At 44.1% G+C, this 25701-nt stretch overlaps 1 protein-coding gene across 1 annotated transcript in view; it reads left to right on the plus strand.

Moving 5' to 3' along the window:
• Positions 1-25701, plus strand: part of SEMA5A (semaphorin 5A) — a 505753-nt gene that overhangs the window by 430233 nt on the left and 49819 nt on the right. The window contains exon 16 of the mRNA XM_065399065.1: positions 21487-21705. Coding sequence (XP_065255137.1) covers positions 21487-21705 — 219 coding nt within the window. The remainder of the gene's footprint in view (positions 1-21486; positions 21706-25701) is intronic.

Raw genomic sequence — 25701 nt, forward strand, 5'->3', positions numbered from 1 at the left:
CGCTGTGCCACCATGTCAAGGCTGTATCCCTACTTTGAACTTTAGGGTACAAATGTAGGGGCCTGCATGAAGACTTCTAAGCTTAACTACCAGCTTAGTTCTGGTCCGCTGCCACCATCCCAAAGCTAATTCCCTTTCCTGGGTAGCCTTGAGAGACCTTCACCAATTCCCTGGTGAATACAGATCCAAACTCCTTGGATTTTAAATAAGGAGAAATTGACCCTTCCCCCCTCCTTCCTTTCACCAACTCCTGGTGAATACAGATCCAAACCCCCTTTGGATCTTAAAACAAGGAGAAATCAATCAGGTTCTTAAAAAGAAGGCTTTTAATTAAAGAAAAAGGTAAAAATTATCTCTGTAAAATCAGTATGGAAAATAACTTTACAGGGTAATCAAACTTAAAGAGCTCAGAGGACTCCCCTCTGTCTTAGGTTCAAAGCATAGCAAACAAAGATAAGCACTCTAGTAAAAGGTACATTTACAAGTTGAGAAAACAAAGTAAATCTAAGACGCCTTGCCTGGCTTTTACTTACAATTTTGAAATAAGAGAGACTTGTTTAGAAAGATGGGGAGAACCTGGATTGATGTCTGGTCCCTCTCAGTCCCAAGAGCGAACAACCCCTTAAAACAAAGAGCACACACAAAAGCCTTCCCCCCCCCCAAGATTTGAAAGTATCTTGTCCCCTTATTGGTCCTTGGGGTCAGGTGTCAGCCAGGTTACCCGAGCTTCTTAACCCTTTACAGGTAAAAGGATTTGGAGTCTCTGGCTAGGAGGGATTCCATAGCACTGTACACAGGAGAGCTGTCACCCTTCCCTTTATAGTTATGACAATACCCTAAACCCAACAACTGAAATTAGACCAAAGTGTTACAGCCCACTGAAGACTAGACTATTATATGCCACAGGCAGAGAATAGGAGAGACCAAGGTGCCCCGGTGCCTGGAGCCCCACAAAAGCAGGGATATGATTAAGTGAGATATACCCAGATATTCATGGCAAGTGACCCACACCCACATGCTGCTGAAGAAGTTCAATGCACCCTCCTCCCCTTCCCCCTCTCCCTCCCCCAACGTCACTGTAGATCTTACCTGGGGGGAAATTCCTTGCTAACCCCACATAGGACAATAAAATAGACCCTGATCACTTGGGCAAAAATCAGACAGCCAAACACTTGTGAGAGAGAATGCTCAGTGTCACCTCAGAGTTCCAGCCCACCCCGCCCAATGTCCCATCTCCAGCTGTGACCATACTCATGCTTCAGAGGAAGTAGCTTTAAAAAAAAAATGCTCAGAATACATTTTGCGGGTCATCCCTTCCTGGCTCCTGCAAGTAGTCGAACGAAGCCCTGAAGCATGAGGTTTTAGGAACATAGGACATAATCCAGAAGTGGGCTCCATGGCTGTTGGCCCTTCCACCTACCATCACAAACAACACCATCATACAATCTCACTCATAAATTTGTCCAGCTCATTTCAGAAATGTTAATGAAAAGAAGGCAATTGATCACAACAGGTAAATTAGTTTCTATTTCTTCAGGACTGGGCTTAATATCTCAGGATAACCCAGTATTTTTTACCTCTGGCTGTAGGACTTGCTGTCAGATGTTGTTTCTAATAAATAACTCATCAGAGAGATAGCCATGAAATTGTAGAATAATTTTTGAGATTGCTCTATCATCTCTTTCCTTCTGCTGTCCTTTTTTGGGAGAGATTCTGACAAATTCTGCTTTTATTTTATAAATATTTGGTTAGACTATAACAGTGATTATGAATAGAGCTTTTTACTGAATAATTAAAGAGCAATAGCTGGCTGCATGCTTATGGCAATTAACTAAATAGATAATTTATGAAGTAGATAACTTCTATTATTAATGTTTTATGGTATTGAGCTATCACCAGGATTTAAAGTTCTGTTTCCTACTACAAAGGAAAAATGACCTCCTCCAATGTTATTTCAGCTATAGATGCATTTTACATACAGAATTAATTCATACTAAATTATTTTTCTGCTTACCAGTAGCGCTTAGTTATGAATAAACAATATACAAAAATATATTTATTGTTCACTGATGTTCAGGTGAAGTCAATCCTAATTTTAAATGATTAGTTATGAGATTCTTAATTTCATTATTATTTATTAGTACTTATAAGAATACTTTCCACGTACATAGCCTTTTACATCTTCAAAATGTTATAACAATTTGATTATTACAACACCCTTGTAAGATAAATAAGCATTAATAATTACAGTAGGTAAAAAAGTATTATCTGCATTGAATAGTTTATTGCAGTGTTGTTATAACTGTTGGTCACAGGATATGAGACAGACAGTGTAGGTGAGGTAATATCTTTTTTTGAATCAACTTCTGTTGGTGGAAGGTTCGAGCTCCTCAGAGCTCATTACAACAATTTGTAACACATTTTACTGTCCTCTAACCCTTAATTGCCCACTTCATTTTAAATGATCTTCTACAGCATGCATAAACCCCTTATGCTTAACAATCTGTCCCACCTTTTATTTAGATTAGACACTCTGTGTATCTTCTCCAGACCCGATGAAGAGCTCTCTGAAGCTCAAAAGTTGTCCCTTCCACCAACAGAAGCTGGTCCAATAAAAGATTTTACCTCACCTACCTTGTCTCTTTTGAACAGTTTAGGCATCGTGAAGTTTGATGACTCATGCAAGGTCACAAAAGAGTAAGTGTCTGTGCTGAGATGAGTACTTGGGTCTGGAGTTTCTAGTTCCCAATCCTTTGCTCAGACAGCTAAACCAATGGTAGATCTTTGAAACCTTTGGGGAAGCCTAACTAAGAACACCTGGCTTCCTTGATAACTGAGATCATCTTTGCCTCCTTGAAAGAAGGCAAGATGTCAGATTACCTAAAAAAAACCCTATAGACTATAGAAGTCCAATTGACCCTGATTAATGTCCTTAATGCCACCATTAGTTATCACCTAGTCTCCAGCTCTCTCTTGCATCCAAGCTCTCGCAGCATCTGTCCTCTGCCAGCATGCAGTTTTCATCACAGGTTTCAGACCAGCATACAGCAGAGAAATGGCTCTGCTGGTGCTGATGCAGCCATCACCTTTTCCGGGCCCTAGACAAATATACAAGTCTTTGTGCTGAAACTGCTAGATAACTCTGCAGCCTTCAACAATGTTGATCATCCATTGCTGATGCCACATGTGAGATCTCATGAGATTAAATCGAATAGTACTATGTTGGATCTGCTTATTCATACCAGACATAACACAGATAGCATAACTTAGTCCTTATCATCCAAGTCCTCTCTGTTCTTCTTCATTGTCTGCATGAGACCATCCTGACAGACTGTGATACACCAGAGACTAAGGGGACTGATATGAGGAGGGCACTTAGCTGTACATCTCCTTTTAAAGCCATCCCCAGTATTTCCCAACACTTGGAAGAAATCAACGGGTGAATGAAAAGCATTTGTTTCAAGCACAGTCCAGGGAAGATGGAAGTGTTAGTTAAGATGGGGAGGAGCACTTTGAGGAATTTACCAATGTGCTTGGACCTATGAAGAGCATCAAACAACTGTCAGAGTGGTGAGGAACCTTGAGGTTTCGCTAGTCCCCTCACAACATCTGGACTAATGGCAAGAAACACCATATTTCACCTTCACCTAACCAGGAGATGTTGATGGGACCCTAGCCACTGTGATCCATGCTTTTCATCACCTCCAGATTGAACTATGGCAACTCATTCTACCTGAGTGTGGACATAACCACTACAAAAAGATAGATGCTGGTACAGCATGCCGGGCACACCTCGTTCTTCTTCGAGTGATTGCTCCTGTGTATTCCACAGTAGGTGTGCATGCTCGCCACGTGCACCAGTGCCGGAAGTTTTTCCCTTAGCAGTACCCGTACTGGGGGAGCACTGCAGCGACCCCTGGAGTGGCGCCTGTATATCGCACCATAAAGGGGAGCCACACCCTCAGTTCCTTCTTGCCGCCAGTGAAGGTACTCTGAACTTTTGTGCTCCAGCTCTGCTGCAGCCCTTCTTCTCCACCTTAGTGGTACCGTTGTAGATTGTTCTTCAGTTGTTAGAGCGGGCTCGGGGCATGCCCCGTGCCCCAGGCTTCAAGTCGTGCGACTCCTGTCACTGTTCTATGCCCAGGAGCGACCCTCACGCTGAGTGTCTTCACTGCCTGGGTGAGACTCACATCAGCGACCGTTGCAAGATCTGCAGGTCATTCAAGCCAAGAACCAAGAAGGAGAGAGACTTCAGACTTCAAGCTCTTCTGATGGAGTCGGCGCTGACTCCGACGCCAGTGCGCAGATCGGACTCGGCGCCGGCCGCCACATCGTCTGTACGTAGCGAGGCCCCTTTGACCAGTCGGCGCCGCTCTCCCTCCAAAAAGCAAGGGAAGTGCTCGGCCTCACAACGACGCTGCGATAAGGACAAGGGGGAGGCTGGTCCCGCGCTGGGCAGCCCTGGATCCCCCCCGGGCTCAAAGGCTCCGACTCATGTGGAGCAGAGCAGCCCGGTACCGTCGACCCAGGCATCCCCACCGGTACGGATGCCGTCGACGCCGGAGGCGGTGCAGGCTGCGAAGGACATAATGTCTCTGTCCGTCCCGAGCTCGCAAACGGGTACAGGTCTTAGGTCACGAGGCAAACCCCCTTTGGGTGCCCACCAGACCTCTCCGAGCAGCCGCAGTTCCCACTCCGAAGAGCGCTCCCCGCACTGCTGGGCGCGCAGCAGCCGCTCTTCTGACAGCTCCCGGCCACCCTCGACGCCGGCCAGACCGTCCGGGCCGCCGTCAGGTCGTGAGTCGCGGGGACCCTCTACGCCACCTGCCAGCGAGCGGAGGCACCGGGAACGCTCACCTGCTAGATGTGGGTACCGGAGCTGCTCTTGACTGGACAGATGTCGGCGCTCCCGTTCCAGCTCCCGCTCATCTAGACGTCACGCCAGAGGATCCCCTCGGGGTACCTCAGCGTCACGGCACCGGGCTTCGCATCACCGTCACGCGTACCGAAGCAGTTTGTCATGTGGGTACCGTTCATCGTCGTTAAGATCCCAGTCGCGAGGGAGATGACGCCACAGACACCACTCCTACCGCTCCTGCAGCACCGAGCGTTCTTCACCGACCTCGGCCTCGGCACCCATCCACCCAACCTCGGCACGCGCCGTTCCACCGGGGCACGTATTGCCATCCCGCGCTCAACCGAACCAATGGCAAGGGACCCCGTGGCAAGGAGATTGGTGCCAGTGGGCACCGTGGCCGTCGATGCCAGCCCAAGCGGAGGCCCATTCGGTTGCCAGAGCATCCCGGGCTACATTGGCCTCCTCTGGCCACCCACAGGACAAGTCAGCGGGTCATGAGTTGGCGGACCTGCGCCAGGACTCTGACCTCGGTCTTGGTGCCCCGGCACCGACCGAGGCGCCCGGCTCTGTACGGGCCCTCTCTCCGGTACTGGACGACACCATAGCGGTGCCTCCGCCATCGGTCCCGCAGGAGGACTTCAAGGCGCACCAGGACCTGCTAAAGCGGGTGGCTTCCAACCTCCAGCTGCAGGCCCAGGAGATGGAGGATCCGTCTGATTCCCTCTTTAACGTCCTGTCTCTCTTGACGCCGGGCCGCGTGGCCCTGCCTCTGCACCAGGGTATTGCCAACATCTCAGACTCCCTGTGGCAAACTCCTGCCCCCTTGGTCCCAATCTCGAAAAAGGCCGAGAGGAAATACTTTGTGCTGGCGAAGGACCATGAATACCTGTATTCACACCTGGCACCCAATTCACTCGTTGAGGAATCGGTAAACCACAGAGAGCGTCAGGGCCAGCCCGCACCCACCCCCAAAAACAAAGACGCCAGGAGACTGGACTCCTTTGGCAGAAAATTTTATTCGTTGGCTAGCTTCCAGCTTCGCGTAGCCAACCACCAGGCCTTACTGAGCAGGTATGACTTCAACCTGTGGGAGTCCCTGCCTAAATTTGAGCCCCTCCTCCCTTACCGGGACAGGAAGGACTTCAAGGCTCTGATAGAAGAGTGGTCGGCGGCAGCTAAAGTGGCCCTGCAAGCAGCGTCCGATGCTGCTGACACGGCGGCCCGCTCGATGGCTTCCGCGATCACCATGCGCAGGGCGTCGTGGCTCTTGTTGTCCGGGCTGTCGATGGAGGCACAATCTCTGATGCAGGACCTCCCGTTGGATGGCAAGGCGCTCTTTGGGGACCAGACGGACGTCAGGCTGCATGGGATGAAAGATTCCCGCACCACCTTGCAGAGCTTGGGCCTCTATGTCCCTCTGGCTAAGGACAAGGCCAAATCGCTTCCGGCGGCTCAGCCTGCAAGGAGCAGATATGAGCCCCCGTACAAAAGGCCCAGAGACCAGACGCGTCGGTCTCAGCAGCAGTCCTGCTCTGCCCTGCAGCCTGGTCCCTCTAAGGGCAAGAGGCAGGGAGAGAGGCGGTTTTGACTATCTGCATGGGGGGCACTGGGCCTGTTGCCAGGGAGACCCCCGATTAATAAAGCTTGTGTTCTGCAACCGATCGTTTGCCTTCCTCAGGGCGTGGTCCCGCATAACTTTGGATCAATGGGTCCTCAGTACCATTTCCAAGGACTACGTGTTGCAGTTCACCTCACCCCTGCCAAATCACCCGCCCTCTATGATGGCCCCAGGGGACCCAGACCATGTCCACCTCCTGCGTCAGGAGGTGGATCGGCTGCTCCACCTAGGGGCGGTGGAAAGGGTACCAGTTCAATTCCAGGGCAAAGGGTTCTACTCCCGATACTTCCTGTTCCCGAAGGCAAAAGGGGATCTCAGGCCTATTCTGGACCTGCGCGACCTGAACAGGTTCCTAACCCGTTCCAAGTTCCGCATGGTGTCCCTGGCCTCTATTATCCCCTCCCTGGACCCGGGGGACTGGTATGTGGCCCTGGATCTCCAGGACACGTACTTTCACGTCCATATTTTCAAGGGGCACAGACGCTTCCTCCGATTCATGGTAGGGATGGACCACTACCAATTTGCGGTCCTCCCCTTTGGCCTATCCACGGCTCCCAGGGTTTTCACTAAATGTATGTCTGTGGTAGCGGCCTACCTCAGGCGGGAGGGCATACAAATCTTCCCTTACCTGGATGACTGGCTCCTTAAGGGAGAGTCTTGTTTCGAAGTGGAGTCCCACGTGGAGCTGCTCCTCTCGACATGCGCCGATCTAGGCCTGGTTGTGAACGAGACCAAATCGACATTAGTGCCCGTTCAGCGCATAGAGTTCATTGGGGCCCTGCTGGACTCCTCCAGGGCCACAGCCTCTCTCCCCCTGGACAGGTTCAAGACCCTAAGGGATCTCATTGCCTTGGTCACGGCCTTGCCAGTGACCACGGCGAGGGCGTGTCTTCGGATTCTGGGACACATGGCGGCGTGCACTTACGTGGTCCGCCATGCCAGGCTCCATATGAGGCCCCTCCAGATATGGCTGGCCTCCCAGTTCTCCCAAGCTCGGGACAGTCTGGACAAGGTTCTCACGGTCCCGTCCCTGATACTGGCTTCCCTCCTATGGTGGTCCTGCCCGAGCAATATGCTGCAAGGGGTTCCCTTCAGGGAGGCCAACCTGTCCATAGACCTGATGTCCGATGCTCGGACCTCAGCTGGGGAGCCCACATGGGGGACGTGCAAACCCAAGGAACATGGTCGGCCCCTGACTTACCCCTTCACATAAACGTCAAGGAGCTCAGGGCGGTACGGCTGGCATGCGTGGCTTTCCTCACGCACCTCCAAGGCAAGGTGGTCAAAGTCCTCACGGACAACACCGCTGCCATGTACTATATCAACAGGCAAGGTGGGACTCGCTGCCTAGCCCTCTGCTGGGAAGCCCTGAACCTATGGGAGTTCTGTATAGCCCACGATATCTCCCTGACGGCGGCTCACCTCCCGGGTGTCCGCAATACACAAGCGGACCGCCTCAGCAGGGTCTTCTTCCCCCAGTACGAGTGGTCGCTCCACTCGGAGGCCGCTCACCGGCTCTTCTAAGAGTGGGGAGCTCCCCAGATCGACCAGTTTGCAACCCGTCAGAACTGGCATTGCCCCCGGTTCTGCTCCAGGGGAGGGGTGGGGGAAGGCACGATCTCTGACGCGTTCCTCCTGAGCTGGTCGGGCCAGCTCCTTTATGCCTTTCCCCCGTTCCCCCTCATCGCCAAGGTCCTTCAGAAGGTGAAAGTGGACAAGGCGAATTGCACTGGTACGGGCCCCTCCTATGTCTCTTAGTGCCCCCCCCCCCGGAGGGTGCTACCGCTCCGCCCGGACCTCCTTTCCCAGGACGGGGGGCACCTCCTCCATCCCAATCTGGCCGCACTTCACCTGACAGCGTGGCTGCTCCATGGCTGAATGAGGAGGAGAATAGGTGTTCGGAGCAAGTAAGGCGAGTCCTCCTGGAAAGCAGGAAACCGTCCACGCGTCAGATGTACATGGCGAAGTGGTCCAGGTTCGCCAGGTGAGCGAGTGAGCGGGGAGTGTCCCCCTCCGCCGCACCTCTCCAGTTTATCCTGGACTACCTCTTATCCCTTAGGGCCCAGGGACTGGCACCTGCCTCCGTCAGTGTGCACCTGTCGGCCATATCAGCCTTTCACCTGCCGGTGCAAGGCCACTCGGTCTTCTCCCACTCGATGACCTCCCATTTCCTGAAGGGCCTTGACTGGTCATTCCCGTACGCTAGACCCCCCCGTGCCGCAGTGGGACCTCAACCTGGTCTTGTCCCATCTCACGGGAACCCCCTTTGAACCCCTGGCCACGTGTTCCTGGTCGCACCTATTGTGGAAGGTGGCCTTCCTTGTGGCGATCACGTCAGCCGGACGTGTCTCGGAGCTCAGGGCCTTAACCTCAGAACCCCCCTATACGGTTTTCCATAGGGATAAAGTCCAGCTCTGCCCACACCCGACATTCCTCCCGAAGGTGATCTCCACCTTCCATATGGAGCAGAGCATCTTCCTCCCTGTGCTCTGTCCTAAACCCCACTCCTCTAACAAGGAATGCCGCCTACACACGCTCGATGTGCATAGGGAGTTGGCTTTTTATCTGGATCGGACTAAGCCGTTCTGGAAATCCTCTCAACTCTTTATTGCCTCGGCCGAGCGGGCAAAGGGGTAGCCCATCTCCACCCAGCGGCTTTTCCGCTGGATCACCTCGTGCATACGCACGTGTTATGATTTGGCAGGGATTCCCCCGCCACCGATTGTCAGGGCACACTCTACGAGGGCTCAGGCCTCATCAGCTGCCTATGTCGCCCATGTCCCCATCCAGGACATTTGCAGGGCGGCCACTTGGGCCTCAGTTCACACATTTACTTGGCATTACGCGATCGTCTCCCAGTCTAGGGATGACGCCGGGTTCGGCAGGGCGGTACTTCATCCCAAACCATCGTGAACTCCTACCCACCTCCAACAGATATTGCTTGGAATCACCTACTGTGGAATACACAGGAGCAATCACTCGAAGAAGAAAGCACAGTTACCTGTTCCGTAACTGGTGTTCTTCGAGATGTGTTGCTCCTGTCTATTCCGCACCCCGCCCTCCTTCCCCTCTGTCGGAGTTGTCCGGCAAGAAGGAACCGAGGGTGGGGGGAGCCCGTGGCTCCCCTTATAGCACGATATACAGGCGCCACTCCAGGGGTCGCAGCGGTGCTCCCCCAGTACGGGTACTGCTAAGGGAAAAACTTCCGGCACTGGTGCACGTGGCGAGCACGCACACCTACTGTGGAATAGACAGGAGCAACACATCTCAAAGAATGCCAGTTATGGAACAGGTAACTGTCCTTTAGCAACAATGGCTGCTACAAACACATTTCATCTGCTTTTACTAGCTTGTCTAGTTTTTCATTCACTTCAGAGAGGAGAGTTCAAAGTCCTGGCTATAACTCAAAAGATACCTAATGGATACATAGTTACATCAGAGACTCTCTTACCACCACCGGTAATCACCATTTCCTGTAATCTCTAACATCCTGCAAGGACGTTGTGGCTGACTAGGCCCATATTTTGACTATCAGATACTAGAAGCAGAACATTTTTGGCAGCATGACCCCAGCTAAGGAACATCTTGCCAGAAGAGACCAAACTAAACCCAATCTTAGTATTCAGGAACCAGGGTAAAACACACCTTTTCCATAAAACCTTCCTCCAGTATCAGTGTTGTTAACCAGCCCAACAAAAATCCCACACACATCCTACAAGCTTTTCTGTTCTGATGGGTCTGAGACAAAAACAACTCTTTATTCCCCACCTTTGGGCTCTTTAATTTTCCACAGCACTATAAGGAAACTAAGAGAGATCTGTAGATTAGATGTACAGTTATTTCATGCAACTTCTGGCACTAGTCAATCACTGTGTCAGTGCCTGGAAATTACATCACCTTTGTCTGTTCCTTTAATTTGTGTGTACTAATGAAGGGAGAATTGTTGATATTGCTCTCTTGTGATTATCTATATAATGCTTCTTAGCAACACCTGTTATGTAGAAGCTTGCTCACTACTTCTAATCATTGCATAAAATTAGGGCGAAAATTATCGGAAACAAGTCAGTCATTTCAGTAAGAGAGTCTCTGGGAAACATTTAATTTTTGTATATCCCCCAAATCTGTTAATATTTCTAAAGATACAGGAACAAACATCCCTGGAAGCCTGCTACTGCTTGCTTTAACCCTAACCTCAAAAAAATCATTAGTTCTAAAGGAAAGATATAATTCAGCCTTAATACTAATTTAGACCTTGTCTCTCATGAGGAGAGACTGATTAAATAATAGTATTAGCCAGAGGATATCAACACCTTTTTATTTTTAACTAAAGTCTGAATGTGAGAATGTCCTACAGCCAGGAGGAATAAAAGATGAAATGTTATCTCTTTGGCTGTCTCATCAAGGCTAAGCTGTGTTGCATCATGATAAGAAGAAAATGACTTTTTAAAGCTGTGATTGTTTGACTTTAATATAATAAATACCCTCTGCCCAAAGTAATAGTGGAACTTTATGGTTATTTTTTTAAACAGAAAAAAGACAGAGAAATAAAAAAATAAGGTTTTCATAATAATGTTAACATTTCCTTATTGCACTTTACCTAATTTGTCATTACATATGTAATCTTAAAATTGCTTTAATATTTGCCTTGCCTATTATTGTTTAAATGAGCCTACTTGGGCTGTTAAGTTCACACCTAACTTATTAACATGGTCCTGGGGAGTAGCATTTTCAAATTGCTCAGATGACTATAGGTGGGAAAGGGTGAGTTTGATGCTGTTCTTAATGAATTTTAATTACTTACATCCAAGCAGAAATTAGCCATAGAAAAAAGACATACACTGTTGCACTTTGAAGGATTTTCTTGACAGTAGGTTAGAAAATAATGATTATGTGGTTAATAAAGTATGTCTACTTTTCAGTCTTTCACTTTGGAGTTATCTGCAGAGAATGGTAGAACTGAAACATAGGTTTTGCCTTTTTTGATGTTGTTTCCTACTGTGGTTTAAAATCATTGCACACTGTAATTTAGAAATGGTGCAGAATACTGGAGTTACAGCTCCAGCTCATCGTTTCTCATTGCAATGAATAAAAGTTTTTGATTCAGTGCATTTATTGCACCCATTTGCAGTGACTTCTCATTGAACTCATTTGCAAAGACCTTTCAAGTTTGTTTATCCAAAACCATAAAAACTTCTAAAAGTATTAGTAGAAGCAGTTACTTCTGTCATATCTCCTACCAGAAGAACAAGTATCCTCCTTTCATCATCATCAAATCATTCCCTTCCAGGGACAAAAAAGATCAAAGAAATAACAGTTTCAATTCCCAATACTGGGGTGGGTGGGCTGGGACTGTACTTTTATAGCTACTATAGATTTATACTGCTAAGAATTGTGCATTGATCTATGTTATTGGGTTTGTTCTTATGTATTCTCATAGTCTTGTCATGGAGACAGTAATCAATACATATAGGAAGAAGGAAGGTCTTGAAAGGTACAGGATAGGGTGACAGGGGTCCTAGATTCTGTTGCTGATTTTGTTGTAGACATCTTGGGTGACCTGGGTGAATCACTCTCTGTGCCTCAGTTTTTCTGACAGTGAAATGGAGATAATACTTGCCTATTTCACAGAGGTGTTGTAAAGCTAAATTAATGTGTGTAATGAACGAGCAGATCCTTAAATGGAAGATGCTGTACGAGTGAAAATTAGTATTATTTTTGATCTTCTGCTAGGAATTATATTTCTCATCCAAACATTTGCTCTAGATCACATTTCTTGAAATGTTCGGAAGGTAGTGATTTACATTTCTTGTATAATTTCAAGGAATGCATTGAAAGCTAATAGTTCCCCAAAGTTAATAGCATCACCACCATCTCAAAATGCCCATGTCCCTCTTCACATAGAGTTGTCTTTTCAGAGAAGCTATGGTCCATCCTATCCTGTTTCATCTTCAGGAGTTTATCAGCCGGCTCACTCTTCCATCCTGAGATGGCTGGGTACCCACTTGTCCATTCTTCATCATGAGGAAGTTAGCAAGTATCTCATATACCAGGAAAGGTCTTTAAAGTAACCTATGCAGTAGGACTGGAACCCTTCTATTCCCAGCTCTTCCACTGCCCCCGTAATACCTTAGGAATTGTAGAAAATTGATAAGGGAAGTGTAAGTATACAAGAAGAAATGTACAGTCAGCAGAGTTAAGGACAATAAGAACTTTTTTTAAAGTATGTTAAGAACAAAAAGAATCCTAACAACAGTATTGGTCTATTACTAGATGGAAATGGTAGAATTATCAGTAATAATGCAGAAAAGGCAGAAGTGTTTAATAGATATTTCTGTCTATATTTGGGGAAAAAAACATGATGTAGTCATATCATATTATGATGAGACACTCTTTCCATTCCCATAGTTACTCATGATGATGTTAAATAGAAGCTACAGTTAGACATTTTTAATCAGCAGGTCCAGATAACTTGCATCCAGGAGTTGGCTAAACCATTAATGTTTATTTTCAATAAATCTTGGAACACTGGGGAAGTTCCAGAAGACTGGAAGAAAGTTAATGATGTGCCACTTTTTAAAAAGGTCAGTGGAATGACCTGGGTAATTATAGGCCTCTCTGCCTGACATAGATCCTGGGCAAGATAATGGAGTAGCTGATACAGATGCCATTGATAAAGAATTAAAGGAGGGTAATATAATTAAAGCCAGTCAACATGGCTTTTGGAAAATAGATCCTGTCAAACTAGCTTGATATCTTTTTTTATGAGATTAAAAGTTTGATTAATAAAGGCAATAGTGCTGATGCCACATACTTAGACTTCTGTAATGCATTTGTCTTGGTACTGCATGACATTTTTATTTAAAAACTAGAATGATATAAAATTAACTTGGCACACATTTAAATGGATTAAAAATGGTCTAACTGATAGGTCTCAAAATGTAATTGTCAATGGAGAGGGATCATTAAATGGGTGTGTTTCTAGTTAGTCCTGTAGGGATCAGTTCTTGGCCCTCTGCTATTTTAACATTTTTAGTAATGATGTGGAAGAGAGCATAACATCATCACTGATAAAGTTTGTCATCACACAAAGACTGGGGGAGTGGTAAATAATTCAGAGGACAGGTCACTGATTCAGAGCAATCTGGATCATTTGGTAAACTGGGCACAAACAAACGATATACATTTTAATATGGCTAAATGTAAATGTATACATCAAGGAATAAGGATTCTATCCTGAGGAGCAGTGACTCTGAAAAAGATTTGGGGATTGTGATGGATAATCAGTTGATCATGAGTTCCCAGTGCAAGGATGTGGTGTAAAGGGCTAATGTGATTCTTGAATGCATAAACGGGAATCTTGAGTAGGAGTAGAGAGGTTATGTTACCTCTGTATTTGGCAGTTGTTCAACTGCTGCTGGAATGCTGTGTCTGGTTCTGATGTCCACAATTCAAGAAGGGTGTTGATAATTAGGAGAAGGTTCAGAAAAGAACCATGAGCATGATTAAAGGATTAGAAAACATCCCTTTTAGTCTATTTATCTTAACAAAGAGAAGGTTAAGGAGTCTGTAATTACCTACATGGGTAACAAATACTTGATAATAGACTCTTCAGGCTAGCGGACAGAGGTATAACAAGATCCAGTGGCTGTAAGCTGAATCTAGACAAATTCAAACCGGAAATAAGGTATAAATTTGAATAGTGAGGGTCATTAACCATTGGAACAATTTACCAAGCATAGTGGTGGATTCTCCATCACTGGAAATTTTAAAATCAAGATGAAATGTTTTTCTAAAAGATATGCTTTAGTCCAAACACAAATTCATTCAGGGACATTCTGTGGTCTGTGTTATATATGAGGTCAGACTAGCTGACTACAATGGTCCCTTCTGGCCTTGAAATCTATGAAAAATATGATCCATGGTGTGACGGGTTCGGTCCCCTTGGGACTGTCACCTGATGTGCTGAGACTACCTATGAGCCCATTTTCTCTGCCAGTTTGGGCCTCCAGAACCCTATCTTGTTGAGCCAGATACGCTAATCTGCTACAACACAGACCCAGGGTCTGACCCACGCCCGCAAAGCTACAGACTTAACTGAAAACAGCTTAGCAACTGCTCCTGTCTCTAGCACCCAGACACGTAGCTCCCAATGGGATCCATACCCCAAATAAATCCATTTTACTCTGTATAAAGCTTATACAGGGTAAACTCATAAATTGTCCGCCCTCTATAACACTGATAGGGAGATATGCACAGCTGTTTGCTCCCCCAGGTATTAATTACTTACTCTGGGTTAGTTAATAAGCAAAAAGTGATTTTATTAAGTATAAAAAGTAGGATTTAAGTGGTTTCAAGTAATAACAGAACAAAGTAAGTTACCAAACAAAATAAAACAAAACATGCAAGTCTAAGCCTAATACAGTAGGAAACTGAATACAGATAAATCTCACCCCCAATAAGCTTCTTTCACAGACTAGACTCCTTCCTAGTCTGGGCCCAATCCTTTTCAGACCAACGTTGTAGTTTATGGCCTGGGTCCAGCAATCACTCACACCCCCGCAGTTACTGTCCTTTGTTCCAGTTACTTTCAGGCATCTCTTTGGGGTGGAGAGGCCATCTCTTGAGCCAGCTGAAGATAAAATGGAGAGGCTTCCAGGGCCTTTTATATTATCTCTCTTGTGGGTGGAAACTCCTTTGTTCTTCTGTGCAAAGTCACAGCAACAAGAGGGAGTTTGTAGCCACCTGAGCAAGTCACATGTCCATGAATGATTCAGCTTTTTTCCGGCCGATGCCATTGGTTACATGTTATTTTGAAGGTTCCAGGAAAGCTCAGATGTGGATTTGCGTCTCCCAAAGTCCATTGTCAGTTAAGTGTTTCTTGATTGGGCACTTACTGAGAATAGTCCTTTCTCAAGAAGCTGACCAAATGCTTTACTGAGGCTACTTAGAATCAAACACATTCAGATAAGTACATAGCCAATATTTATAACTTCAAATACAAAAATGATACACACATACAGACAGCATAATTATAACCAGCAAATTACAACCTTTCTATAGACACCTTACTTGATCTTCTTTGTACAAGATTTGGTACAACTATAGGACCTTGGTTGCAACAACGATCTATACAGTCACAGTTCATGTCAATAACGTCACACGTGGGTGGCCAGAATGTAATGCATCTCACATAGATGCAGAGTGTAAAAAGCAGGAATATGATGGAATTGTGGAAAAATTTCACTCCCTTAATAATGTCATTGTAAAATAGTATCTTCACATTTACAAGGAGACAGATAATGCCTATTGTTTGCAGGAAACTGAATTGAAATAATCAGCAGTGGCCAATATTTACACTCTAGTTAATTTCATTTTCTTATATTTCTATATTATACTATATGTCTGGAATTCAAAGTAACATGGTCAGTTGTTGTAATTTTTAGCCTTTGTCTAAAGGGAAAGCTCAACAAGACTGTGAATGCTATGGATGAGATTCACAAAGGGATTTAGGCACCTGACTCTCATTGGAATCAATGAGTTGGACACCTAAATACCTTTGTGAATCCCATCCCCATATAAGTTGTTGTAAAGCTGTAGACAGAGTGCTAACTGTAACATATTCTTTTTACACCCTGGAAAGAATGAGACACATGGCAATGTTAGCTGTTGCAAGAACTTCCCCCTAAAACAGTTCTTTTGTACATTATTATGTTTTGGCGCTAAGGTCCCTCTGAGGTTTCACTTAAAGAATTTTTCTGGCATTACTCCAAGAAATCTGGTATGTTAATGAAAAAATGCAAAATAAGGTCACTCATTTCCCCTAAGACTGAAAATTCCCCCCCTCAGAGTGATCTCCAGTTCATTCTAATGCTATTGTAAAATGATACATTTTACATTTTATGGGGGATTTCAATTATCCCCATATTGACTGGGAACATTTCACTTCAGGACGAAATGCGGAGATAAAATTTCTCGATACTTTAAATGACTGCTTCATGGAGCAGCTGGTACGGGAACCCACAAGGGGAGAGGTGACTCTAGATTTAATCCTGAGTGGAGCGCAGGAGCTGGTCCAAGAGGTAACTATAGCGGGACCGCTTGGAAATAGTGACCATAATACAATAGCATTCAACATCCCTGTGGTGGGAAGAACACCTCAACTGTCCAACACTGTGGCCTTTAATTTCAAAAGGGGGAACTATACAAAAATGAGGGGGTTAGTTAGACAAAAGTTAAAAGGTTCAGTGACTAAAGTGAAATCCCTGCAAGTTGCGTGGGCCCTTTTTAAAGACACCATAATAGAGGCTCAACTTCAATGTATACCCCAAATTAAGAAAAACAGTAAAAGAACTAAAAAAGAGCCACCATGGCTTAACAACCATGTAAAAGAAGCAGTGAGAGATAAAAAGACTTCCTTTAAAAAGTGGAAGTCAAATCCTAGTGAGGCAAATAGAAAGGAGCACAAACACTGCCAACTTAAGTGCAAGAGTGTAATAAGAAAAGCCAAAGAGGAGTTTGAAGAACGGCTAGCCAAAAACTCCAAAGGTAATAACAAAATGTTTTTTAAGTACATCAGAAGCAGGAAGCCTGCTAAACAACCAGTGGGGCCCCTTGACGATGAAAATACAAAAGGAGCGCTTAAAGATGATAAAGTCATTGCGGAGAAACTAAATGGATTCTTTGCTTCAGTCTTCACGGCTGAGGATGTTAGGGAGATTCCCAAACCTGAGCTGGCTTTTGTAGGTGACAAATCTGAGGAACTGTCACAGATTGAAGTATCACTAGAGGAGGTTTTGGAATTAATTGATAAACTCAACATTAACAAGTCACCGGGACCAGATGGCATTCACCCAAGAGTTCTGAAAGAACTCAAATGTGAAGTTGCGGAACTATTAACTAAGGTTTGTAACCTGTCCTTTAAATCGGCTTCGGTACCCAATGACTGGAAGTTAGCTAATGTAACGCCAATATTTAAAAAGGGCTCTAGGGGTGATCCCGGCAATTACAGACCGGTAAGTCTAACGTCGGTACCGGGCAAATTAGTTGAAACAATAGTAAAGAACAAAATTGTCAGACACATAGAAAAACATAAACTCTTGAGCAATAGTCAACATGGTTTCTGTAAAGGGAAATCGTGTCTTACTAATCTATTAGAGTTCTTTGAAGGGGTCAACAAACATGTGGACAAGGGGGATCCGGTGGACATAGTGTACTTAGATTTCCAGAAAGCCTTTGACAAGGTCCCTCACCAAAGGCTCTTACGTAAATTAAGCTGTCATGGGATAAAAGGGAAGGTCCTTTCATGGATTGAGAACTGGTTAAAGGACAGGGAACAAAGGGTAGGAATTAATGGTAAATTCTCAGAATGGAGAGGGGTAACTAGTGGTGTTCCCCAAGGGTCAGTCCTAGGACCTATCCTATTCAATTTATTCATAAATGATCTGGAGAAAGGGGTAAACAGTGAGGTGGCAAAGTTTGCAGATGATACTAAACTACTCAAGATAGTTAAGACCAAAGCAGATTGTGAAGAACTTCAAAAAGATCTCACAAAACTAAGTGATTGGGCAACAAAATGGCAAATGAAATTTAATGTGGATAAATGTAAAGTAATGCACATTGGAAAAAATAACCCCAACTATACATACAACATGATGGGGGCTAATTTAGCTACAACGAGTCAGGAAAAAGATCTTGGTGTCATCGTGGATAGTTCTCTAAAGATGTCCACGCAGTGTGCAGAGGCGGTCAAAAAAGCAAACAGGATGTTAGGAATCATTAAAAAGGGGATAGAGAATAAGACTGAGAATATATTATTGCCCTTATATAAATCCATGGTTCGCCCACATCTCGAATACTGTGTACAGATGTGGTCTCCTCACCTCAAAAAAGATATTCTAGCACTAGAAAAGGTTCAGAAAAGAGCAACTAAAATGATTAAGGGTTTAGAGAGGGTCCCATATGAGGAAAGATTAAAGAGGCTAGGACTCTTCAGTTTGGAAAAGAGAAGACTAAGGGGGGACATGATAGAGGTATATAAAATCATGAGTGATGTTGAGAAAGTGGATAAGGAAAAGTTATTTACTTATTCCCATAATACAAGAACTAGGGGTCACCAAAAGAAATTAATAGGCAGCAGGTTTAAAACAAATAAAAGGAAGTTCTTCTTCACGCAGCGCACAGTCAACTTGTGGAACTCCTTACCTGAGGAGGTTGTGAAGGCTAGGACTATAACAATGTTTAAAAGGGGACTGGATAAATTCATGGTGGCTAAGTCCATAAATGGCTATTAGCCAGGATGGGTAAGAATGGTGTCCCTAGCCTCTGTTCGTCAGAGGATGGAGATGGATGGCAGGAGAGAGATCACTTGATCATTGCCTGTTAGGTTCACTCCCTCTGGGGCACCTGGCATTGGCCACTGTCGGTAGACAGATACTGGGCTAGATGGACCTTTGGTCTGACCCAGTACGGCCTTTCTTATGTTCTTATGTTCTTATGATACAGTGTTGCAACATTTTATCTAGAGAAATACTGACCAATGTAATCTAAATCAGAATAGCTTTGCCATGATTTATGCCTCTGTTAGCCCTTTGGTTAAAGTGCTACCATTTGGAATTCAGGGGTTGAAGTGTGTGTGGCGGGGGGGAGGAGAGGGTTGTGGTACCCTCTTCTAAGCCCCATTCATCATGTGTGTAAACCTGGCATTTCTCAGCTGGGCAACCTCCTAAAGAAAGTCACTGATGGAGCTAGGAGTTGAAGCAACGTTCTTAACTTCCACCCTGTTTCCCTATGCTCTCTACCATTCTGGATTCAAATCTACATCAGGTTTCATAAAATCTGCACAATAGGAGCTGGTTCAGGGGGAGAAATAATAGTTCTCAGCTATTGCCTAGTGGGAGGATTTTTCCACAGCTTTGGGGATTTAGTATTACTCTCTAACCAACTGAGCTAGCTGAGTTGAACAGTTTCTCATCACAAAATAAAGAAAAAAACAAACCTATTTGTCTGTCACTGCATCATTTATTTCAATATTGCCCACTGTTGTTGTGTACTAAATAAAAGTCTCTAAGGCCCCATCTATACTAGGAATATTGTAATTGTATTGAGTAGAGTGCATCAAAGTGCAGGTGTAACAGTGTTACTAATGTTTGAAGCTGTGGTGGAGACAGGACAAAGGTACTGTATTTTTAATACTATTTTAGCTAATCATGTCCAGGAGTTCATTGCCTCAGATCTGGTATAGTAGAGCAATTTGTGTAGACACACGGCAAAATTGCAGGTGTTTTTAACATAATTCAGCATGGCCACTGTGGATGTACTGAACTGTTTGTGCTTCCACTGGTACAAAACAACTGTTTCAGTTAACAAACGATTCACTGTGGACGGGGTTTTATACTGCAGGCAAAGATCTCATGCCCTGGATTGGAGTGAAGCCCACTGGACACAGTGAATGTAGTTCTTGTTACATTCCATTTGCTTAGGGTACTTGTATTAGTATGGTTTGAGTTTAAGATTATTAGAGGGCAACATCTCCTCAATATCAGTTGTGACTCTTATAATATATTTTTATTAGTTGATTCAACATACTTGTTACTACTTTAACACTATTTAACTTTCCCAAAGAGAGTGAGTTTACATCCTGAATGTGAGTCATTCTACCCTAGGAACATTTTTCAAAAATTTCCCAGTATTGATGGCATGGTTCACCTTCACTTACGTTAGCAATATTGCAACAGAGGGTCCTGTGGCACCTTTAAGACTAACAGAAGTATTGGGAGCATAAGCTTTCGTGGGTAAGAACCTCACTTCTTCAGATTCTTGCATCTGAAGAAGTGAGGTTCTTACCCACGAAAGCTTATGCTCCCAATACTTCTGTTAGTCTTAAAGGTGCCACAGGACCCTCTGTTGCTTTTTACAGATTCAGACTAACACGGCTACCCCTCTGATAGTTAGCAATATTGGGAGCCCTAGTGTAGACAAGCTCCTAGCTCCTACAGCTGTTTTAAGCACGGTGTCATCTAGCCTGCTCAGAGCAGTTCTAATCAATCCGGTACTTAAAAAGGTGACAGCAGCCAATGATCCATCTACAGTAGGGCTCCCAATGATGCTAATATTAATAGAGGTGAACCATGTTAGTAATGCTGGGAAACTTCAGAAGAATTCCCCTAATATAGTCAGAGGCTGATATCACTGCCATAAATTGCAGATGTACACAGTCGCTGAGCAGTTATGCTACAGCTCACAGGATCAGAAGTTAAGCACTATGCTGAGTACTTTTGGGGGAGTTCCTTCCCAGGCAGGATCTATCCCTAAAATGGCATTGAAATTACCTTTAGAAGTGGTTCTTCCAAGGTGGGGATTGAGGCATATTTTGCAGTGTTGCTGTTAACAAGCTTCCACACCCATTGCATACACTGTACCTTTTCTGTGAATAAATCATGGACTTCAGACTCCAGCAGTGTTTAATCTGGCGCCTTTTCTTAGCACTAAATTCACTTTAAAAGATAACAGACAAGGAAAAAAGTTTAGAAAAGGTTTGAAACGTGTTTTCATTTTCCTGCTGGCTGATTTAACCAAGAAGCACACTATTCTCATTGTGTATGAGAATGGTTTACTTGCCATGCTCGAGTGTATTTTAGCACTTCAGCTGAGTGAAGAAGAATCTGAAAAGTGTAATTTTAAATGGGGAAAATACTTTTCCTCACAATATGACTTTTTCATGGAAATTCATTAAATTATTATTTGATTCTAAAATTTGAGCAGGGTTATCACTATTGGTTCATTTCTAGTGTGATTTAATGGCAGCTGCAGACACCATAGGAGGGTTTATGGGATTTCTGTCAGGTAAGGTAGTGAAATAGAATTACGGGGTTGTGTAGCCAATGAAAAATAAAATCTGGAACAGTACCAAAAATATTTATTAAAAGATTAAGATTAAATATGAAGACAAAATGTTTGTTTTCAGGGTGATAGCCTTTAATCCCATGTTGTGCTTTCAATCTTAATTCTTTAGGACTGTCAGGGGATTTCTTGCGTTCTGGACGATACTCCGCTCATACAATTAATGGAGCCTGGTCACCATGGACTCCATGGTCTCAGTGCAGTCGAGACTGCAGCAGAGGTATTCGCAACCGCAAACGTGTCTGCAACAATCCTGAGCCCAAATATGGGGGTCTTCCGTGTCTGGGCCCATCTCTGGAGTACCAGGAATGCAACATCTTGCCTTGTCCAGGTAAGAGTCGAGAGATATCAATAGGGGGTATGGAAATGATTTAGTTCACTTTCAAATCCGTACTTTACAGTAGTAAAAATTATAAACTAGTTCAAACGATTTCCTCCTCAGTTCCTTTCCAGACAAACATGTTAGCCCAACCAAAGTGAACTTAACAAAATAACTTTTGCTCTGTAAACTTCAGCAATGATTTGAAACCAGTGCTATATAAAGGGTACAGAAGTCATGCATTCATGGTAACTGCCCATAGCAACTAAAACTGTAATTTATATTACAAAAAGACCCTTTGACATTCAGTCAGCACCAGTGTAAGATATGAGTGCTTTAACATATAAGATACCATATGGAAATGTGATTTCTGAGCTGTTTCAACAGACCAAGTTGTTTTGCTGCCAGAAATAGAGAATTTCTTTAGCCAAGCAGCCAATTAGATTTATAATGGATATAGACTAGAGACCAGATCCTCAGCTAGTGCAAATCAGTGTATCTTTATTGATTTCAGTGTAGTGTAGCTATACTTTATTTACTCTAGCTTAGACTTTGGCCCTAAAGCTGTGAGAAATGTTCATGAGAAAGAAAAGGATAATCACGTGAAACTGGCCTGGTTCAGAATTGTCTTTCAAACTCAAAGCTTAGGTTTATCAAAGTAAGGTTTATGAACCTGTCGAGTAAATTTGTGACAGATTTTGAATGCAAGGCCCTGGGAGGTCTTGGGAGGTCCTGGACAGATAACAGGAAGAGATGGTATCTCAGGTGCACTGTAAATAGTGCAACGCTTGTGAGAGTTCATTAGAAGAATCTTAAGCAGATTTTTCATTGAAAATTATTTTATGGTTCACTAAAAAGAGATTAAAACCTAAATGTACATTTTTTCAGACAGTGGATACAGATGTGCATCGTTGTTGTATCTTCTATATTTGGCAAGATTATTTGTGCCCTGATCTTCTCTCTCTCTCTCTCTTTCTCAAGCAAAGGGGCCCCACATCAGGAAGATATGTAGAGGAGAAGAGGGGGAGTGCTGGCTGCTCAGCATGCCTTCCTTCTCCATTCACACCTGATATGGCTGTGGCATTATTCCCCTTTTAACCCTAAAGGAATTCCATGTGTGAATAATGTTGACCCAGTAAATAGTCTCTCAGGCTCTCCAACCACTAGCCTCAGGTTGGGGGAAGAATTGGGGCTGAAGGAGATTGGAGGGAGGGCAAATCTGAATCTCTACGCACGGACGCCCAAGAGAGCTGAGAGCCAACAAATGGGTATAGCTGACAGGTCCAGTGCAGATTTTAGCAGTCTGGGCCATGTTTACTATGTGCTAACTGGCAACAGTTCTCTAGGGACCAATACACTAGGTGGTGATAGCCAGAACGTGGAGCATCCCATTCACTTCTCCTCCCCACAGATTGACAGGCGGGAAGTGTACACCCACTCTGAGCTGCTCCTACTCAGGACTCCCCCAGGCCAAGGGAATCCTCACAGAGGACCTGTTTTCTGGTGCTGCTGGTTTCCGCTCCCTTTGCACTATATGAGCAGTGTAAAGGTAGCAAACAGGGCAGAATATTGATTGTGGCCCCTTAATCCTCTTGAAATAAGATTTGAAAAGGTTGGACACCACGAGGCAGAGCCTCAGCTGGTGTAAATGGTCAGGCTCAACTGAAGTCAATAGAGCTATGGGAATTTATACTAACTGAGGACCTGCCCTCAGAGGGTGTAGAGACTTGTCCCAGGTTTATTTATAGTTTTAAATTTAAGTAAGCAAAAGCTAAACAGACACTTCAAAAAATCAATCTAGATTCATAGTTTCATTACTATCCAATAATAACAGGAGAAAATATTCCTGTAAAATTGGACCAGATTTGTTGTTTCCCCTTCACTATTGGTTCTTAAAACAGAATTTTGGGCTGGATTTTATTTTAAATGATGGATTTTTTAAAGTGAAATATTTTGTTTCCAGTTTCCAGAAATGGGACTTTTTTAACTTATTCATTTTGCAATTATTTTCGGTAGAAATTGGTACAGTTAGCAGAAAATGCAAGTTTTTCATAATATTAATATGCAGAGCATGATAGTGGTGCTAATATCTAAGATTGAGCCAGCATACACAGCTAAGCAAATCAGAAAACAAAAAGTGATGAAGTTATAAGGAACAACTTGAAACTGACATTTTGGTTACAAACAATCCCCATTGTTGCATCCCCATTGGTTCTGCTTTTGAAAATGATTTTCAAGAACTAACAGAAGAAAAGGGGTAGTGGGGGCCCTGCTAAAGCAGGAATCTGATGTCCTGATATGTCTAATATCTTTTCTCAGTGATTTGTTTCCTTCTTGCCCACAAATTACATTTGAATAAGTCTTCACAGCTTGAATAAAACATCCAAGTGTGTGGTGATTTGGGAGCAAATAGAGAATGATGTCATTCTGATGGGACTCAGAGAAATCCTTCCGGTTCTCCGTCACAGCTGATTCACAGCAGCTGGTGTTTATCAATAATTAAAATAAATTTAAGGGTCTAAATCTGATCAGTCTGAAGGGGAAAAAAGAGAAACAGGTATATATAGTTGCTCTTTTCTTTGAACACGTGGGAGGGTGAGTAATGATAATAAGATATGGTTCATCCAGAAGTTGGGCTTGATTGTACATTCAGAGAGAGAGAGAGAGAGAGAGGAGTGTTTACTAGGAGAAGTATAAAAAAGTAATTGAGGTTTTTTAATGAGAGTCACAGAAAGCTAGTTTGTAGACAACAAATGCATATGTCAGAGTGAAAGTCACTGTTTTGCAGAGTGTCTGAGATGATAGCCGTGAGTGGGAGGAGGTAAGTTTCATGCTGACCCTGGGATAAGCAGGTGAAGAAGTGACCAATATGGCTGGTGCAGGCCAGAGGAGGGAACTCTGCATTTAGTATTGTCCAAGAACATAAGAACGGCCATACTGGGTCAGACCATATGTCCATCTAGCCCAGTATCCTGTCTTCTGACAGTGACCAATGCCAGGGGGGGAATGTACAGAACAGGTAATCATCAAGTGATCCATCCCTTTCTGGCAAACAGAGGCTAGGGACACCACTAGGATTTCCCTTTACAAAAATCATGTTGACTCTTCCCCAACAAATTATGTTCATCTATGTGTCTGACAATTTTGTTATTTACTATAATTTCAACCAGTTTGCCCGGTACTTATTGGCCTGTAATTGCTGGGGTCACCTCTGGAGCCCTTTTTAAAAATTGGTGTCACATTAGCTATCCTCCGGTCATTTGGTACAGAAGCTGATTTAAATGATAGGTTACAGACTACAGTTAGTAGTCCTGCAGTTTCACGTTTGAGTTCCTTCAATGAATACCATCTAGTCCTGGTGACTTATTATTGTTTAGTTTATCAGTTTGTTCCAAAACCTCCTCTAATGACACCTCAATCTGGGACAATTTCTCACATTTATCAGCTAAAAAGAATGGCTCAGGTTTGGGAATCTCCCTCACATCCTCAACTGTGAAGACCAATGCAAAGAATTCATTTAGTTTCTCCGCAATGGCCTTACCGTCCTTGAGTGCTCCTTTAGCATCTCGATTGTCCAGTGGCCCCACTGGTTGTTTAGCAGGTTTCCTGCTTCTGATGTACTTTAAAAAAAAATTGCTATTACTTTTTGAGTCTTTGGCTAGCTGTTCTTCAAATTCTTTTTTGGCCTTCCTAATTATATTTTTACACTTCATTTGCCAGAGTTTATGCTCCTTTCTATTTTCCTCACTAGGATTTAACTTCCACTTTTTAAAGGATGCCTTTTTTGCCTCTCACTGCTTCTCTTACTTTGTTGTTTAGCCACAGTGGCTCTTTTTTGGTATTCTTACTATGTTACTTAGTTTGTGGTATACATTTAAGTTGAGCCTGTATTATGATGTCTTTTTGTCTTTTAAAAGTTTCCATGCAGCTTGCAGGGATTTTACTTTTGGCACAGTACCTCTTAATTTCTGTTTAACTGACCTCCTCATTTTTGTGTATCTCCCCCTT

The sequence above is a fragment of the Emys orbicularis genome, chromosome 2 (genome assembly GCF_028017835.1).
Source record: "Emys orbicularis isolate rEmyOrb1 chromosome 2, rEmyOrb1.hap1, whole genome shotgun sequence".
Taxonomy (NCBI): Eukaryota; Metazoa; Chordata; order Testudines; family Emydidae; genus Emys; species Emys orbicularis.